The sequence below is a fragment of the Miniopterus natalensis genome, chromosome 19 (genome assembly GCF_054644295.1).
Source record: "Miniopterus natalensis isolate mMinNat1 chromosome 19, mMinNat1.hap1, whole genome shotgun sequence".
NCBI lineage: Eukaryota > Metazoa > Chordata > Mammalia > Chiroptera > Miniopteridae > Miniopterus > Miniopterus natalensis.
The window spans coordinates 35,932,180-35,949,958 of record NC_142099.1 but is presented as its reverse complement, the minus strand read 5'-3'; the positions used below and the strand labels follow the sequence as shown (position 1 = coordinate 35,949,958).

At 44.9% G+C, this 17,779-nt stretch overlaps 1 protein-coding gene across 2 annotated transcripts in view; it reads right to left on the bottom strand.

Annotated features, from left to right (window-relative positions):
- Nucleotides 1-1,394: 1,394 nt before the first annotated feature.
- The window catches only part of F5 (coagulation factor V), a 56,292-nt gene continuing 39,907 nt past the window's right edge, over nucleotides 1,395-17,779 (bottom strand). For both annotated transcript variants that reach the window (XM_087828107.1, XM_087828108.1), the window contains exons 14-25: nucleotides 17,263-17,437; nucleotides 16,388-16,624; nucleotides 15,313-15,523; nucleotides 13,923-14,102; nucleotides 12,017-12,133; nucleotides 11,107-11,178; nucleotides 10,066-10,166; nucleotides 9,480-9,635; nucleotides 7,428-7,572; nucleotides 5,785-5,936; nucleotides 3,223-3,405; nucleotides 1,395-1,912 (exon numbers count right to left, since the gene is read on the bottom strand). In XM_087828107.1, coding sequence (XP_087684233.1) covers nucleotides 1,766-1,912; nucleotides 3,223-3,405; nucleotides 5,785-5,936; nucleotides 7,428-7,572; nucleotides 9,480-9,635; nucleotides 10,066-10,166; nucleotides 11,107-11,178; nucleotides 12,017-12,133; nucleotides 13,923-14,102; nucleotides 15,313-15,523; nucleotides 16,388-16,624; nucleotides 17,263-17,437 — 1,876 coding nt within the window. In that variant the 3' untranslated portion in view covers nucleotides 1,395-1,765. The remainder of the gene's footprint in view (nucleotides 1,913-3,222; nucleotides 3,406-5,784; nucleotides 5,937-7,427; nucleotides 7,573-9,479; nucleotides 9,636-10,065; nucleotides 10,167-11,106; nucleotides 11,179-12,016; nucleotides 12,134-13,922; nucleotides 14,103-15,312; nucleotides 15,524-16,387; nucleotides 16,625-17,262; nucleotides 17,438-17,779) is intronic.

Below are 17,779 nucleotides of genomic sequence, written 5' to 3'. Positions count from 1 at the left end.
ATGGTGCAGGGGGTGGGGGATGGAGAGAGGTGGGCAGGTAAGCCAGTGTCAGATTGTGTAGGGAGGGAGTAGGGAGAATGGGTGGGTGTGCCGGGGGAAGCCTACAGGGTCCTGAATCTAAGTGTAAAGCTCTTCTACTTCTCTGGTCCTCATTGACCCCTATTGTAATCCAGTTCTTGGGGTTCTGCCCAGATAGCCCCTCTTTTCCTACTCTCATTCAGAATGACTAATACCGCTCAGGTTGTGCCTGCTTGTTTCTTTCTCCGAGTCATGATTGAACTGTGAGTCATTATTGCTTTTCCACAGCAACCAGTTATGACATAACAACAGTGAGCATGTTGTGTCAGTGGAGAATACGGCAAAAGTTGTAATTTCATCTAAATGACTTCAAAGAGGGATAAAAATACATGTTTTTATTTCAAAACAAGAGGGGTTTTAATATTTCTACACAAACCAGATATAGCCCAAACATTTTCTTGATCCCCAAACAAGTAATTTTCATATCAATTAGTAGTTTGTGTTAATATGTATATCGACCTGTCTGGGGAGGATGAATCATAATCGTTATCATTTCCATTTTATGGGACAGAAACCAGACTGTAGGAGAGGCTGGGAGTGATTGTCTTGTTTCTGGTTTCAGCTCTGCAGAGAACAAGCAATAGCCTCAGGCAGGTTGTTGAACCTCCGTGGCCTTATTGGGCAGTGAAGCTGGGTCTCACTCTCCATTCGCATCTCTCCCCCTACCTACGACTCAGCGTGGTTTTCTTACCTCTTTATACCTCAGTAGATCCTAAGAGATCCGGACCATTTTTGCAGTAGAGGGACCCAGGGCTCACTACATAATGTATGGGCCTATTGCAAATTGCAAATATCGGACTCATTCTTAAAAAATTATTAAAAATTTCAGGAGAGTGACTATGGAACATTAAATTGGCCAGGGGCCAGTTCTGACAGGAATTAACTGCATTTGGGCCAACAGTCCCAGTGCTCGCTTGACCGATACTAGCTTTCTCTTAGGCGAGCCCATGTTTTGAAACTGTGCCATATAGTGTCAGCTGGAATGAAGCCAAGGTTCTGTTTTCTATGTCTAATGGCCCCTAATACTGGACATCAATATTGTGTCATCAGTCCCGAGGCAGAGCAGATCAGATTCACAAGGCCAGCAGGATTACTAAATATATCTTACTTGTGTTTTCCCTGTGGAGGGTCAGAAAAACCACCATCATGTAGGTAAGACACTCATTGCTTCACATGATAAGATCGCTTCTCTCTCCATTGTCAAGAAAAGTCAACTATTAAAAAAATCTCATTTGTTTCCTTTACTCTTAAATCTTTCCTTTCCTCTTAAACTGCTACTCTTATAGTAGTCTTTTTAAAAGAAAAATGTAGGAGTGACAGCTGCCCAGATATGGTTTTAAAAAATAATATCTTTTCTATTAATGTGTTCAGGGTTTAAAAGAACTATTGTGAAGCATTTTAACTACATGCACAGAGTATTACTTCATGTAACATATTTAATCATTGTGAAAGATAAGCAATCTCTTGTTGATTCTTGACATTAAAACTAATATATTAAAATTATATTTAAATTAATGCAGAAATAATAGGCATCATCTCACTTAATGGAAGCATGGAGTTACATTATAAAAGTTTCACATAAAAAATTTTATTCTCTAGTAGAGAAATTAACATACTATAAAATACGTTGCCCAGTCTCACTGGCTCGATGTCTTTGAGTCCTTTCTGTCTCCTCGAATATTCAGTTCTAGTAAATATCGCAGCCGTAGAGTTCCATGCGAAGCGCAATACTTTGATTCCACGTTTTCGGAATGATGCGGATAAACCTGGAAATGATCGGTGGGTTGAAAAAGTTCTTCACGTGTCCTTTGATATTACTATTTCCTTCAAAAATCTGAAAGCAAAAGATGAGAAAATCCTTAGTGATGGTATAATGGGTATAAACAGATATTTTTAAAATTAATTGTGTTCGAACCAAAGGCATCCAGGAACACAGACGACATTAACACAGAGATGATCCTCAATCACTTATGAACTCATTAGGAATCTCCCCTCACCAGTGATACGAGTTGAGTTAGGGAAAGCTAAAACCTCTGATATGGTGTCCCGGGGCAGCTATGAAACCATCTCTGCCCTCAGGCCCTTTGTAGCTGTGTGACTTTGAGTAAGTTACTTCTGTTTTCTAATTCTCTATTCCTCATTGGCAAAATGGGGATAATAAAATTTTACCTTATAGAAGTTTTAAGGATTAACAAATGTTTCTAAACGTATAACAAGTACTTAGTAAGTGACAGATAGTGGCACCGATACATGGTTAGCTATTACTAATATTTAAAATAAAATGCAACCATGTGTCTATATTTCTCCTTTTCGGATATACCCTATATCTTTAGCTAAACTGTGTCCTCCCCTCTGTTTTTTTTGGTTTTGTTTTGTTTTTAGGGTTGTTTTTTTTGCATCCCCAGCAAGTTCATGAAGCTTCACACACAGCAGAAGCGAAACTGCTGTTTGTTTATGACAACGATGCTTGCCCTGCTACGAGGACATCCTGGTACTGTGAGAAATAAACCGAACGAGACTGAAGAAACAACCATGGGTGTTGGATCAGTCATGAATAACAAGTATTCCCAAGGCAATGCTAATAAATGCTATTTCACAGCAGAAGGCTTTCTAGGCCCCTGTTATGGGCTGCACACCTGTGTCCTCCAAAAACTCATACATAACCTCGGTACTTTATACCAAGTAAGTGGGATGGCATTAGAAGATGGGGCCTTTGGGAGGTAATTAGGATGAACTTAAATGGAATTAATACACATAATAAAAGGGGGAGGAGACGTGGGAGCTCTCCCTCCACGCGCACGCAACAAGGAAGGCTATCTGAGGACTAACAGGAGGAGGGCTCTTAGCGGAACCCGACCATGCGGGCACCGCGACAGGCTATGGTGACTTGTTACAGCAGCCCACGCCCATCCCTCTCAGTCACATCCCCTGGAGTTTTATTCTCGCTACTTCACAGGTGGCTCAGTCAGAACAGAAAGGTAGCCTGCATGGTCCCTGTCCCGAGACCGTGAACCTGCAGAGCTAGGATTTAGAGGACTCAGAGGTGGTAAGTGCCAGCACCTATTTTGTCTAATGCAAAGAGCTACTTGCAATGCAAGGTGCTAGTCTCATCACAGCACAGCTTTCTAATTGCTTTCCCTTTACCTTGTCCACCATGGAGGATTTCTGCCTGTAAGGCTTCCATTCCACTCCCTGGTCACTGTAGTGGATGCTGTAGCTCTTCACGTACATTTCAGAGGAGAGGGACTTGCAACCCTGTGTTACAATTGCAGTTATCTTCTTGATTTTGAGCAGATCAATTTGTAACCACTGTTTGTTGTTGTTTGCCTGTGAAAATGAGAACACATGGATAAGACAGATGTTAGAACCTTCACTTTTTTAGACCAACTTATTCAGAAATGCCGGAGCTCCAAGGATTCCTTGTCTGTCTCATCCCTTAGGATTCCCCGTCTCCTCAAAGCCTTCCCTATTCCTTTTGTCTGTTTTTACAGCACGTATATCAACTGCTTCCAGAGTAGTTCACACACTGCACAGTCATTATCTGGTTCCACCTCTGTATCCCTTCTTCTTTGAGGACAGGGACTGATTAGTTTTGTTTCTACACACTTACCACAAAGCATGGCACACATAAAATATTTGTTGAATGAACACGTAAAGGAAATTTACTTGGGAAAAATATTAAGTTGATAAATTATCTGTATGTGTTATTCTGGTAAGCAAGTTTGTTTAAATGCTATGATGATATTACTGATATTACTGAAGGGTTACCTGGGAAAGAACTGGATAGTATCCTCTCTCTATTTATTTTAGAAAAGCCCCACTTTCCTTTCTATTGCTAATGTCAAATAGGAGAAATAGTCCGACTTCTTCTTTTCAGATATTTCAAGTACATATAATATTTGAGAAACCTGATAAAGCTACACTTAGGGCTTGATATAGCATCGTAATTGTCCTGACTCTGGCCAAAAAAATGCCTAGTTACATGTTTGGTGAGATGCACTTGAAGAGAGAGGATCAGAGGACTAATTGAGTTTTAGAGTAATCTGAGATGAATCTCTGGGAGATTTTTCATGCCCCATAGTCTCATTCAGTTCTGTATGAAATAATGAATATTGATATATTTGTCTCAATATCACCCATATGTGCATGTCTGTATGTATACATGTGTATACACATGTGTATGTATATAGTCATATGCCTTACGTGTTTTTAAACTTATCGTATTGGATATTTTTGTTAATTTTGTCACACCCTCTAGTGGCATTTGGTGGTACTGTATAGTGTGTCTTCAAACCAAGGAGGAACTAGTGATACAGAGTGTAGGCAGCTAGAGGCGTTTCTAGGCATAACTTTTTCTTGTAGGCATAGAAGGGGTAGAGACCCTTCAAGCTGCATGCATGCCTATAGATGTCTATGTCTAACTTAGACTTCCAGCCTCCCCAAGGAGACCCTATAAAGACATTTCATGCTCATAGGCTAAGTGAAATTATTACTTTTGTTATTTTAACTTTCTGGGTCTCAGTTTCCCCCTCTGCAAAATTGCAAATGAGGTGTTTGGGTTGGTGGAAGGAGCACTGAGCTGTTTGTAGGGAGAACGGGATTTATAATTCTGCCACCAGCCTAAACTAAAATTATTTCATCTCCTTTGTGTTGAGACTTAAAAGGAAAAATCCAGACCAGACGCTTTGTAGAATGCCTTGCTGCTCTAACATTCTGTGATTCTCTGAAGGCCCAGGCGTAGATATTGGTTCCCAAAGCTCTCTGTATGGGGCCCAGGTCCTATGTTTGTTCCACTAGCACCACTTGTGACCTTATTTAAGGAGAGGGTGTCGCAATCTATAGCAAGTCCAGGAATTCCCTTCGGTACCTTACAGGAGGGAGTTAGGAGTATAGATAATAGGGAATTTGGATTAAATTGGTTGATAGGACTGTTCTGATTTCCAAAGTCATTCTGACTTCCCAGGTCAGTTGAAAGGTGCAATAAAAAGTGAGTCCGTTATTAAGAGTTACCTAAAGCTGTCACCTGAATTACTCAGTGGGCTAATATCAGGGGCAATGTAACTCTGAAAGCTGCTTCTTCCACTTAGATCACTGTTTTAAAACCCTGGTTTTGCAGCATTTTGTTATGCTGCCAATTGTCTAGAGGAATGTCACAAAGTTCTCAAAAAAGTGGAAACAAAAAAATTTTAATGGCACTCTTAAGAAAATGAAAAATACTGCTAAACTATGGCGGGACAGGGAGGGGAGGAAGAGAAGATGTTGCTAACGTAAGTTGTCTCAAAGAGGATTTGCAAACTATAGCCCAAGGCCACATCTGGCCCACTGCCTGTTTTTATAAAGTTTTACGGGAACACAGCCCCACGATCATTCATTTAGATAATGTTATGGCTGCTTTCCTGCTGCAATAACAGATGAGTAGTGTTAGCAGGGAATGTACAGCTCACAAAGCCTGAAATATTTATTACCTGGCCTTTTGCCCACCCTGGTCTAAATTAAGGTTAGACAAAGAACTGTAAAGATGATAAATAACTGCTCTGTGAGTCAGAGTTAGAGCTAAAGCTCTCAAGTCAACAGACATCCTAGATCCTCAGGCCCAGGATCATAACCTGCAGAAACAGGAGATGCTTGTCTGGCTTCCCAGGCCCCCCATGTTCCTTTGTTTTCTCCTGGAAGCTGAAGGAACTGTGTGCACAGGGGATAATTCACCTCGGCTTGCCAGGCATTCACACGGCCCTGGGCATTCAGACGGGCAAGGAAGGGTTTCCAGGAATCTCCCCACCAGGACTTTTTGAAAGAGGAAGCTGTGATTTGCGTGTTTTCTATCTTTCCACTTTCCATGCCCAGTGGTGTGGAGCATCCTGTTGAGAGAAAAGCAATGTGATTAAAGACCGGCCACTGGCATCCCCTGCACTGTGTTGTGTGCTGCAGAGGAGATGAGCAAGACTGTAACTGTGAGTGACACTGTGACTGCCAAGTAACACCGTGACTGCCGAGTAACACTGTTACTACGAGTAACACCATGACTGCAGAGTAACACCGTGACTGCCGAGTAACACTGTTACTATGGGTAACACCGTGACTGCCAAGTAACAAGGTGACTGCCGAGTAACACCATTACTACAAGTAACACCCTGACTGCCGAGTAACACTGTTACTAAGAGTAACACCATGACTGCCAAGTAACAAGAGAAGCAACCACCACAGCAAGCAACTCACACACTGGAACAGAGCTGAATGTCTATTTTAGGGTAGCCTGACTCTATGGGCTGAACAAATTACCACTTACATCACATACCATGTGGCAAGTTAAAATGATTTATAGAGCTGTTTCAAGGAGTGCTCCTGCCTGTGGGAAAGTTGCATTTAATGGGGAGATGTTTCAGAGCACTGCTATCTGGGCATTGGCAAAATGCCCATGTCTGCATCCCTCATGGATAGCAGGAGCATCCTGTAACATCACCTGCTCAGATAAGAGCTGATTCCAAGGTTCAGCTGCGTTCTCCACCGTGAGCCGTGGCCCTTCCCTCCACCCCGAGAGAAGGTGCTGGAGCTTCCCAACACGTATGTCACCCATGTCTCAGGCGTGCCTATATATCAGGCTCCCTCTCCCCTTAGTTGTGAGCAGCCAGGTGGTGTCTGGATCAGCCAAGCCCTGGGTCAGCTACTTTATTCTTTTAGCCCAGGTATTACTTTCTGTATGTGCACTGCAGTGAGAAAATTTTGGAAAGCACTACTTTATGAGTCAGAGAAGGAGAATAGTTGTTATCTTTGTTCTATATAGTAGAATTTTATTATGGCCACATACAGTTACCTGGATCTATTTATGCCACAGGTCACATTACTTTCCCTGAAAAATAGCAGCTTAACATAGAAAAAGCTTGAGTGCGTACATAGGGTGTGAGTCAGGACACAGAGCAGGGTCAAGGTTTCAGGAAGCTGGGAAGCAGACTTAGATTTCAAAACCATTCACTGAACTCTAATACATGACAGCAATGTTGTTAGATACTGTTATTACATTAAAGTATGCGCAACCTGGAGGGCTTTGGAAGAGTCAGGCCTAGTTTGAATCTCAGTTCTATTGAAAATGGGCTGATGGGGGTCATTCTGAGCTGCGGCCCTTCCTTGGGGGTCAGGGCGGAGTCATATCATCCAGGCGCTGCTCAGAGAGATGGCGCCTGCCCCCTGGCTGGTAGGACCTGTGTCCTTCTAAGTCACCATGGGTGTTGACCTGAGTGGAAGCTCTGCTCCCCATTGATTGAAAGGAACTAAAGTTTATTCCCCTTTTCCCACACTCCCCCATCTTGATTCCCCGGGGGGCGGCGAGATGATAATGCCTCGTGGTTCCTTACCATTAATCTCACAGCCTTGCAGCTCTAATCGAAGGGCAGGTTTTTGATAGAATCCAGTTGGGTAGATCCTAATGTATCTAGCCACAATTGGTGGGTCAAACTGATTTTCTTTGACTGTAGAGGTGTCTGAGTTGCCATCAAAATACTAGAGGAAAAGAGAAAAGCTTAGTTATGTAAAAATTCTCTGTAAAGTGATTTTATAGTAAAATTTTGGTCTAATCCAATATTGTAATGTTACATTTTCATGTGGCCAGAACTAAATCAATATCGTCTTAAAAAATATTTGGGGATACTTCCACTCTAGGAATATAGTATAGATCTACTTTCCCCTGTTCCTCCTGTTAAGTACAACTCAAACCAGAAGATCACTCTGAAGGTGGAGAAAAGGCAGGCTGGCTAGAATTCTAGGACCCAAGGAACAACATGGTCATGGGATCCCTGGGTTTTCTTTTTGCCCCATAGATCCCAACCTTGGAAGAGAAGAGGCCAGCAACCAGGAAACACCAATGGGTACAGACACAACCTTTCCCCCACCCCCCCAGCACAAACCTTCTTTCTCTAGCCTCAGAACCAAGAAAGGGCAGCCCAGCAAGACAGAAAACTTTTAGGCAATAATCGTTCTACTGCAAGCCAAACTCCATAGAAACAACTATGGCCCCTCCCCACTCAACAGCAGCAAAGACCAAGCGCGGAGCCTGGACTTCCATGGTCATGAGACTGTGAGAGGCACCTCAGCAACCTCACTGGGTGTGTCAGAGAAGGCCAGCTGGGGGCCCAGCTCCTCACAAGGCTCCTTCCCTTGCAGTGTCCATGGCGAGCACCTCATCCCCACCCAGCAGCAAAGAGGAGTAGTCCCCCCTCAGGCAGGCACCCAGGACTTCGACCACCTGGCAATAAGGAGGCTGTGCCCTGTCCTCTCGCCCTACCAGAGCAACGTCAGAGAGGTCCGGCCGAAACAGGAGGTAGGAGCAGACTGAGTAACCAAGTGAGTAAGACAGAAAACGGAAAAACATAGGTCAAACTAATGAGGCACAAGGCCAGTTCTTTGAAAAGATTTTAAAAACTGGCCAATCTCTAACAAGACTAATGAAGCAAAAAGAGAAGAGACACAAACGGCCAGTGTCAGACGTGACACAGACAGTATCACTACAGACCCTACAGACATCAGGAGCATGCTAAGGGAAGTACAAGCAACTCTAGACACAAACTTAACAACATAGAGGAAATGGATTAATGTATTGGAAAAAACACTATCCCAACTCACCAATATAAAACAGGTAATTTGAAAAGCCTGTAGCTGCTAAAGACATTGAATTTGCAATTTTAGAACTTCTGGAAGAGAAATCTCCAGGCCTACTTGGTTTCACTGGTGAATTCTACCAAATGTTTAAAGAATTAACACCAACTCTAGACACTCTCCTCCACAAAACAGAAAAAAAGAGCATGCTTCCCAATTTATCTTGTGAAGCTGGTTTTACTCTGATACCAAAACTAGGGAAGACAGTACAAAAAAATAAAACTACACACCGACATCCCTCGTGAATAGAGATGTAAAATTCTCTAAGCTGTGTTCTTTCTCCAATACCAGTCAGTAGGAACCATAATTTAGGATTTTTCTGATCTATCCTGATCTATCACAGCTAAGTGATAATATAGACAATTAGTTATAGGTAATATAGAAAATGAGAATATAGAAAATTAGTAAAATCAGAACTCTTGGTGGCATATTTTTAGTGTGAGCTCCTTAAGGCACAAGGCCCGATCGATACTCTGCCCTACACCATCTGCCAATCTGAAAAGCCTGGATATTTAGTTTAATGATAAAGTGATTTTAAAAAGTTTTGTGGAGTTTTGAAATTTCACAAGTCATACTTATCCCTTTAATTTGTAATATACAGACCCATTATTTTACCACTTTCCTCCATGGGCCCTAAAGAAGCCCTTTGTATTTCTGATGCCCAGTAAAGTATTTTTACAAAAGCAAAGAGTCATGGACTAGTCATAGCAACCAGCGGGTGAGTCTGGAGTCTCAGAAAGACACTGCACACATACCATCACATTCCTGGTGCTGTTCCCTTTGAAAATCTGCCAGTTGGTCTGGTCGGAGCTGTAAGCCACACGGAACTCAGTGGTGTAGTAGGACTTCAGGTAGTGCTTGGCACCTTGGGACTGGATGCCTGTGAACAGGACTTCCCTTTGCATGTCCACCTGCAACACAGCAAAGCCACTGAACAGAACTGTCCTTGTCAACAGGTCACATGCTGCCATAAATCATTGAGCAACCAACCAGCTTTCGTCAGAACTAAAGAGCCAGCACCTCAGGTCTTAGCAAACTAATAAAATGCAATTCATATTTGAGCATGGGGGACCTGGACTTGAATCCCAGCTCAACCACTAACTAGCTGTGCGTGATGTTGGGAAGTTAGTTAACCCCTGTATGTCTTAGTTTTTTTCATCTGTAAAATGGGATATTACTGGAACCAGCTTCATAGGGTTCATTTTAAGTACTTAGAATATTGCCTAGCACCTAGTAATTGCTATTTCCCCTGACAACATTGCAAGGACAAGAAGAAATTATTAAATCAGTGTCACTTTTATTATTACAATAGCAGTAAATATTATCAGAGTAATGTCATACCTGGATCCAAGGCTTAGAGTCAAAGTCTGAAGTTTTTTCTGTCATCCAAGCATTATATGAACCACCATTGTTTAATCTTGCTAATTTGGGCTCCCAATAATCTAAATCCAAAGGAAGAAAAAAATTTATTCTGAATTTTTAAAAAACATACAATTAGCAATTTGTCAAGTGAGTTCAGTCCCAGTGGAAAACCAGATCCGCAGAGGACCTTCTTGTGCAGTTAGAAGACCAGGCAGTTGGCACAGGCTTCTTGAAGCTCCTGACTTAGTCCACGGTGATGAAATCTTGGCTTTAGGTCTGTGCTTGCTCAGCTGTCACCTGCCACCCACCCCCTTTCTTGCATACAGGTCACGTTTGTCTTTTCTCAGTTATGTTGATGTGGTCACCACTGAGTGTGCCTGCCTTCCAGGAAGACATGGGAGGGGTTTATGGGATCCTCATGGTCCCTTGCAATTGACCTCTTGATCTTGGGAAGGGCTCTGAGCAGTGAGGACAATTAGGAGGAGTTCCTGGCACACAGTGGGTGATCAGTAAAGTTTCTTGAATAGATGAGTGGTTGGTACAGCAAGGGTCCTATTAATGGGGACTCTAACACATGGCAGATAAGACCCGGGGAATCTGGCTGGAATTTCACATGTGTGATCAAACCCAGAATGGGGATGAATGGGAAGAGTTTTGGAAAAGGGCACATGGCCATAAGAGCAAGCTATGTCCTCTTGCCCAATCTGCTGAGAGGTCAGACTACCTATGTGGAGAGACTGAGCTCTTGGTCTTTCCTGGGAGAGACTCTTTGGGAACATTATACACTAGAGGGGGTGGCAGTGATCAGGGGGTGCCAACAGGCTTTAGCTCCTGCCATAGCGCTCCTTTACCAGATAAGCACCCCACACAGAGCTGGTTTACTGTGTTGTGATAGAGAAAAGCCTGGAGGGGAGCAATGACCCATAGATTCAACAGGCCCAGCTGCCAGGCATGGCTTGCAGGCTGTGTACTGAACAGTCAGAGGAGGTGCCTCTCTGAGGCTGTGATTCTGCTACTCACTCAGAAACTCAGATGCCTTGATCTGTGTATCAGCGATGATGCCTGTGCTTAGTCCCAATGGCATCTTACATTCTACAAAAAAGACAGGATGATGAATAATGTTTGCTTAGAAAGTACATTTAACAGGTATAACTCCATGGCTAGAGGTTATACCTGCGGTGGGTCAGTAATTAGATATTGTGACCCACCTTGTATAGCACTGACTTAAATGTATCTGGCCCTAAAATGGCAAGTGCACTAACAAAACTGGTACTTTAATAGACATCGTGACACCCTAGAGGAAAACAACTGAAATCCTGAAGAGCAATTAGTTTTTAAACCGATTTCCATCTGCTTATATCTGAAAATAAGCCATTTTACAACGTTAAGTACACCTGGAAGGTACAGGGTTATTTACATCCCGATTGTGGAAGGGAATACCAGCTAAGGCAATACAGCCAGTGAGCTATCTGGATGTCGACACAGTGCTTGTACTCAGTGGGTGCTTAATCAGTGCTGCTGGCTGGCTGGACAGACAGATTGAAATTTTTTCTCAAATCCTGGGATGCCAAGTTCAGTGACTATCTTGGTTATTGTTGAGTCTCTCCTATCTTTTTCCTCCTCTGTGCTAGGAGCCTGGAGAATTATTTCTTACATGCACTTATCTAGGGTCACAAATCATGAAGGAGGCTGCTTTATGTTGGTTCCCCAACTGAAAGGAATGCCTTTGGGCTGAACCATTTGGTTTGAGTTTCCTAGATGACTGACGTTTGCATTATAATCAGCCCATGCCCAGAATGAAGGCAATTCCTGCTACAGACTCTTTCTGTCATATCAGAGTTCTGAGTTGAATATCTCCTATCTATAAGTTTGTAATATGCTAGCAACAGGACTCTCCTGCTAAAAGTGTCTTGTGGCTCTTGGCTGATACCTCTGTCTATGATGAGAAATGGCGTTTGCATCCCTGCTCTCTGGTTTTCTCCAACCTCTGTGTCTAGGAGCCACCAGCCAGGTTTAGATGCCTTCATTTCAAGAGTTTTAAATGAACCTAAAATAGAAAGTGAAGGATGACATTACATACTCAAAGATTAACAAGTTACTATTGGTGGACAGATATCAAAGAATCCTAGTATCACTGCATCCCAAGAAGCTTTAGAATAGAACGGAAGAGTTATCCGTTTATTTCTAGGCAGGACTAGAAGTGTAACAAACAAATTAAAAGAACACTCCCCCCCACACACACAAACACACCCACATTACGACAAATCAATCAATCGCCCCAGAACTTAAAAAAACCTCCAACATCCTGTACTAGAAAGAAGCTTTCATTTATCTAAACAAAATGTTACAAGCTAACCCACACATAACATAGCTTCTTCACAGTCCTTAGTATCAAAGCGACCTTGAGTGACCCATCGCTGGGCCTCAAAAATCCTGTCCGTGTTTCCTTTCCCCCTCTTCACCCCATCCTCCCGTGTTTCGCATTCTCGATAGTTACACATTCGGGCAGGGCACTCATGAGCTGTTTCAGAATGCCACGGAAAGCACGGGGTTTCTGAAACCTCTGACGACCGTGCCCCTGTTGACTATTTCCTGCTGCCAGTTAACACTTAATTCTGCCGACTACAGTTTGTGAGCATTTCCCAGGTTGTGAATAAAATGAATAGCTGATGGTCATCCCCCTCAAACACCAAAAAGATCTCCCGCCTTCCCCTCTCCAAAGCAGATACTTGGGCCTGAAGATGCAGCTGGGCCAGCGAAGCCCGGCTTCTCGGTGCTCCCCTCCCGGGCCCCGGGCCCCGGCGGCTCTGGCACTGCCTGGTGAAGGTGAGGAGTTCCTTTACCCACCCCCGCCCCTGATGGGAATGGACTCTTTATGGCTTCACTAATGCGTCGCTGGCAAGTTTAAAACAAACAAGAGCTTTCCTTTTCCTTACTCTTAACCAAAGCGGGCGCGTTTCCACGTCTGTGCTTCGGTCGGAGGCCGGCTCCCACGGCAGATTCCCCGCCCAAAGCCCTGTCGGGGGCGGCCTCCCTCCCGAGCTCCTCAGGCAGCTTTCGCGGAAGGTGGGCCGCCTGCTAAAAATGCAGACTCCCGGGCCCTGGATCTCCCGGATCAGAGTCTCTGGGAGCCCGATCTCTGCGTCAGCATCGGCGTTTTAGCTGCCTTCCTGCGTTTTTACTACGCCCACTACAGTTTGAGTAGCCCTCACCCCCCAAGCCCCCACACTTACCTACAAACAACTCATTGGCACATAAGAATCTTTTTAGATGACTAGTTTGTTTAAACCTTATTATTTCGCACATGAAAAGCTCTAAAGACCCTTGTTATTCTTTAGCTTTTAAAATCATTAAAAAAAAAGAAAGAAAAATTTATTCTCCAAACAGCCTCATGAGTCAATTTAAGATCAAGAATCCTGTCACTCACTCAAAGACACCAGGGTGACAGTGAGTAGAATTCAGGAAATCGAGACTCCCCAGCCCAGTACATTTCTGGTCTCCCCGCCATGTGCCGCCTGAGCCCCGCGGGATTCGTCCTGTAATCCCGCCGTGTGACACAGTGGCTGGGCAGGACCTGCACTGGGCACGGTCTCAGCAGAACCACGCTGGGCCACGCGTTTAGCCAGAGCCCTGCTGCAAACAGTGCGCACGCGAGCTGGCGTTTTTGTGCTCTGTACGCAGCTCTGGGATATGGCTTTGCCAGGATCTATGCCAGGGCCCATGCCCGACCCCTTAGAAGCAGATGCCCGAGGAGGGGATGGGGGAGCTTAGAGAGGCCAGGATCGCCTCCTCTCGCCATTTTTCAGTCGGGCGTCTTTTCGTGGCCTGGTCTTTACCGGGAAGCAGGGGCCAGACGCCGAGCTGGTGCTGCTGGGTGCCGTTTTCCAGCAGGGTCTGGCCGTGGAAGTGAACCACGTGGATGTCTCGGGAGCCTCCCAAGTTCAGCAGGTGGAGCCTCACCCACTCCTGCTCGTACATTCTCAGGCCAGGCAAGTTGTAGATCATCCCGTTGATGGCTGAAAGGCCAGAGAATTACAATCCATTAAAAACCTGTGTACACTAGGAGAGAGGCTGGTAAGGACCTAGGAGGGCCTCACTCGCCACCCAGCTTCCTTACCCCCCAGCTAGCCAGGCCCTCCCAGGGTCCCCTATGTGTCATGATGTCCAGGAGCCCCCTTCCCTAGCACTTTATCAGTCTCTTCCCCAGATTCTCCACTGTCCTGCTCCGTGCTTCACCCAGGTATCCTTGCTGCTTATCGTCTGAATTTTCCTTTGGTGCTTGACTGATAGGAGCCAGATAAGGGAACTCCAGTGTTTAGAGGAAACAGTAAGTAAGGGGGTATGCAGCGTGTCACCCCAGGGCCGCCTAAATTCAGAGACAGATCCAGGCAAAGTGAGGAGGCTGGACCTCACCTTTGTTGCACCCACAGCCACAGTGATTCACGGGTGTTCTCATTCACTCGAAAGCTGCTCTGCCCCCTCCCAGCGTGGATGTCTAGGGCTCTGAGACTTACCCACTCTCCGCTCAGTGAAGAGTGTGTGTATGTGTGTGTGTGTGTGTGTGAAGCACCTGGTAAATTTGACCACCTTAAAAAATAATACTACATTTCAATAATAAAGCTTAGTCCTGCTACAGTGACTTAACTGGGACTAAAGTGAGGGAAGTTCTGTTGCTGTTGTTTACTCTCCTAAAGTTACAGGTACTGGTGTGGGCCTCCAGGAACCAAGCCAGTGGCTTGCTGGAGAGGGGTGGAGGTCATTAGCCTACCTACTTTATTCATGAGTGTCTGGTGCCACCTGGGAACTGCCAAATGCTAGGACGGTTCCAGCCACTCTTATTGTAGAAAGTTCACGGGGGCAACTCCTTCTATATTCCATTAAAGGTCAAGAAACAGATTTATCAAGTACTTAATTGCAGAATAATGCTAATTCCTTTTCAATTTGTGATCAGCTGAAGCACACTGCTTTTTGTTGTTGTTGTTGGTTTGGGTTTGTTTCACAGCGGACTCCGGGTCTGTCTTTCAGACTTTCTCGCCTTTCCTTCGCCTGGAGTGTCACCTGCCGGGTTCCACCAGCCCTCTGAGATGTGTAGGGACCTAGTCTTAGTGGTAGTTCCTGGTTCCTCAGAAGCATCTCCTGCCTAATCTTGTGGAGACCTAAGGGCAGGTGTCACTGTCACCCAGCGTGGTTGAGTTCAGAGATTAGATCAAAGTCAGAGGAAAATACCATGAAACTCGTGGGAATGTTTTACTTCTGTGGATACGTGTCTCCAAGAACTCTGGGGTTTCTTGTCATAGTACCAGCTCTTCTTTTCATCAAAGACCATGAAAAGGAAGACAAATTCTCTCATGTCCACGGGCATGCTGCTCTCCCTGTGAAGCGTTCCTTTCCGGCAGATCAGAAGGGGCCCTATCAAGCCCGAGTGGATGTCTCTTTCCTGGAAGACAGCGGGAGGAAGTGGCACATACCCTTTCTCAGCGTTTCCTCTGCGCTTCTGGCGATCACTGACCACACAGAAAAGGAGCCCTTCTCAGAGACTCTGACTTCGAGGAATATAATGAGTAGCTTCATAAGGCTCAATATTATTCATCTGCTTCTACGGTGTTCATATCCCCTTGCTTTGATTAATCATTTATCTTGACAGGGTAGCAATGCTAATGATCATGATAATATTGATACTATAACAAATGCTATTTATTGAGCACTTACTACTATATTAAATATTTTGCCTATGGCCCCTTATATAATTCCGACAACAATCCTAGATGGTAAAAAGAATTCACTTGTTAAACAAACATGACCAAGTGCCTACTATGTGCTACGTACTGTTGTTATCTCATTTTGAACTTTGGAAACCATGACCAAGAGAGGTCGAGTAACTTTCCCAGGGCCACGCAGTAAGCGACAAGGTAGGCATTGAAACTGAGGCCGGTGCTCTCTCCACCAGGCCCAAGGAGGAACCTTGACGTTGCAGTTCTTCCGCGGAGAGAGCGGACGAGAAAGCTGATACTCGTGCAGGGACGTTGCCAACAAACGTCCTCCTCTGCAAAGGTCGTCGCTCTCAGTGTGCCCCCATTTCAGTCATCCTCACTCCTCCGAGCAGACCTCTGCCTCTCACTGTCACCTGTGGGTCTGCAGGGAGAGCCCCTGGCCACGGAAGCTGTAGGGCGTTGACCACAATCCTTACACCTTCCTCATGATCGCAAGACGGACACTTAACAAGAAATAACCTTCACCCTTCCACTTAGTGGACCCAGGTTATACGGTTAGGGGATGACAAAGCTTTGAGGGGTGTGCCTACCGCGTTCACGGATGAGTAGTAGGCCCACGCCCGGCAGGCAGAGCCGGGGTTCTCGGGCCCGGACCTCTTGGTGGCGTGCCACACGTAGGTGTAACTGCTGTTTGGCTGAACGGCATTGTCTTCCTGAAACCATTCAGGAGAGTCATCTTCATACGTCTTTCCCTCTGATGATTTTTCATAGGAAAGCCCATGGACATGAAGGGAATATGGTCTGGAGGCTGAATTCTTAAAACGAACCTAGAAAAAACAGTGATCCGCAAAGTACTTAAGCTCAACAAAAATCCCATTGCCACGAAACTCATGCACGTTGTTTCACCGAAGTCTTACAAGCAGCCTGGGAGACAGGGCCCGAGTCCATTTCCCCAGGAACACCAAAGCAGGCAGCTCCTGGGCTCAAAGCAAAAGCACTGGCCTGGCGCACAGATGCAGCGCGAGGGCCGCGGTCGGCAGGTCCGGGCTTGGCTCTCGCTCGCAGTGAGCTTTCAGCCTGCTGGCGAAGAGACGCTGCACATGCGAATTCAAGTTAAAATCTGGGGCCCAAAGGTGCTGTATCCCAGTGCAAATGGGGTCAGAGGGCAGGGCCCGGGAGAGCAACGCGGCTGACGTTTCGGAAAGGTTAAGGGGAAATGGAAGGGACCCTTAGAGAATGAGCGGGAGCTTAGCAGAGGGAGAAATAAAATCATTAAGATTATTATTTTTTTCTCGAAGATTGCCAAATACTTGGCAAACTGTCTTTGAGAAGAAATGTCAGTATTTGTTAATTCTGGAAAATAAGGAGCTCGCCTGCAGCTCTCCTGCCACCTCTGCCTTTGCCACCCCACGGGGCCTGTGGACGTTCCTCTGGAGGCCTTAGCGGGGCTCTGAAAGTGACTTACTTGGATGACATCATCCACCTCAGCTCTAATGACAGGGCCAAGGATGCCAAGGTGCTCTTCATGCTCTCCCCGGGGGTCACGGGTGGTAAACGTGCTATCGCGGTACTTTCGAAAAACGACTTTCTTGTATACGGTGTGCTCTGGAGCATCATCGGGGTCCTCGTTACCCATTTTACTGAAATGATAATGACGGTATTTGTTTACAAGAACAAATGAAAGACCATTCAAAGAATTTAGGAAATGATCTCTGTTTCTGAGTATAGCATCTAGCATAGAGAAGATATTTAATACATATTTGATGAGCAAATGAATGAAAATATAAATGACTAAAAACACAGGCCAGTAGATAGCCACCTGCCAGCTCGTATATCATCTCTTAGGTAAGTCCCCCCATGAGCCTTTAGACCAAGTTAAATGTCTTTATAGCATTCCTACATTTCTATGGTATTACTATAGTATATGTAGTAAAATCCTGTAGTATTCTTATAGTATTTCTACAGTATATATATATATATAT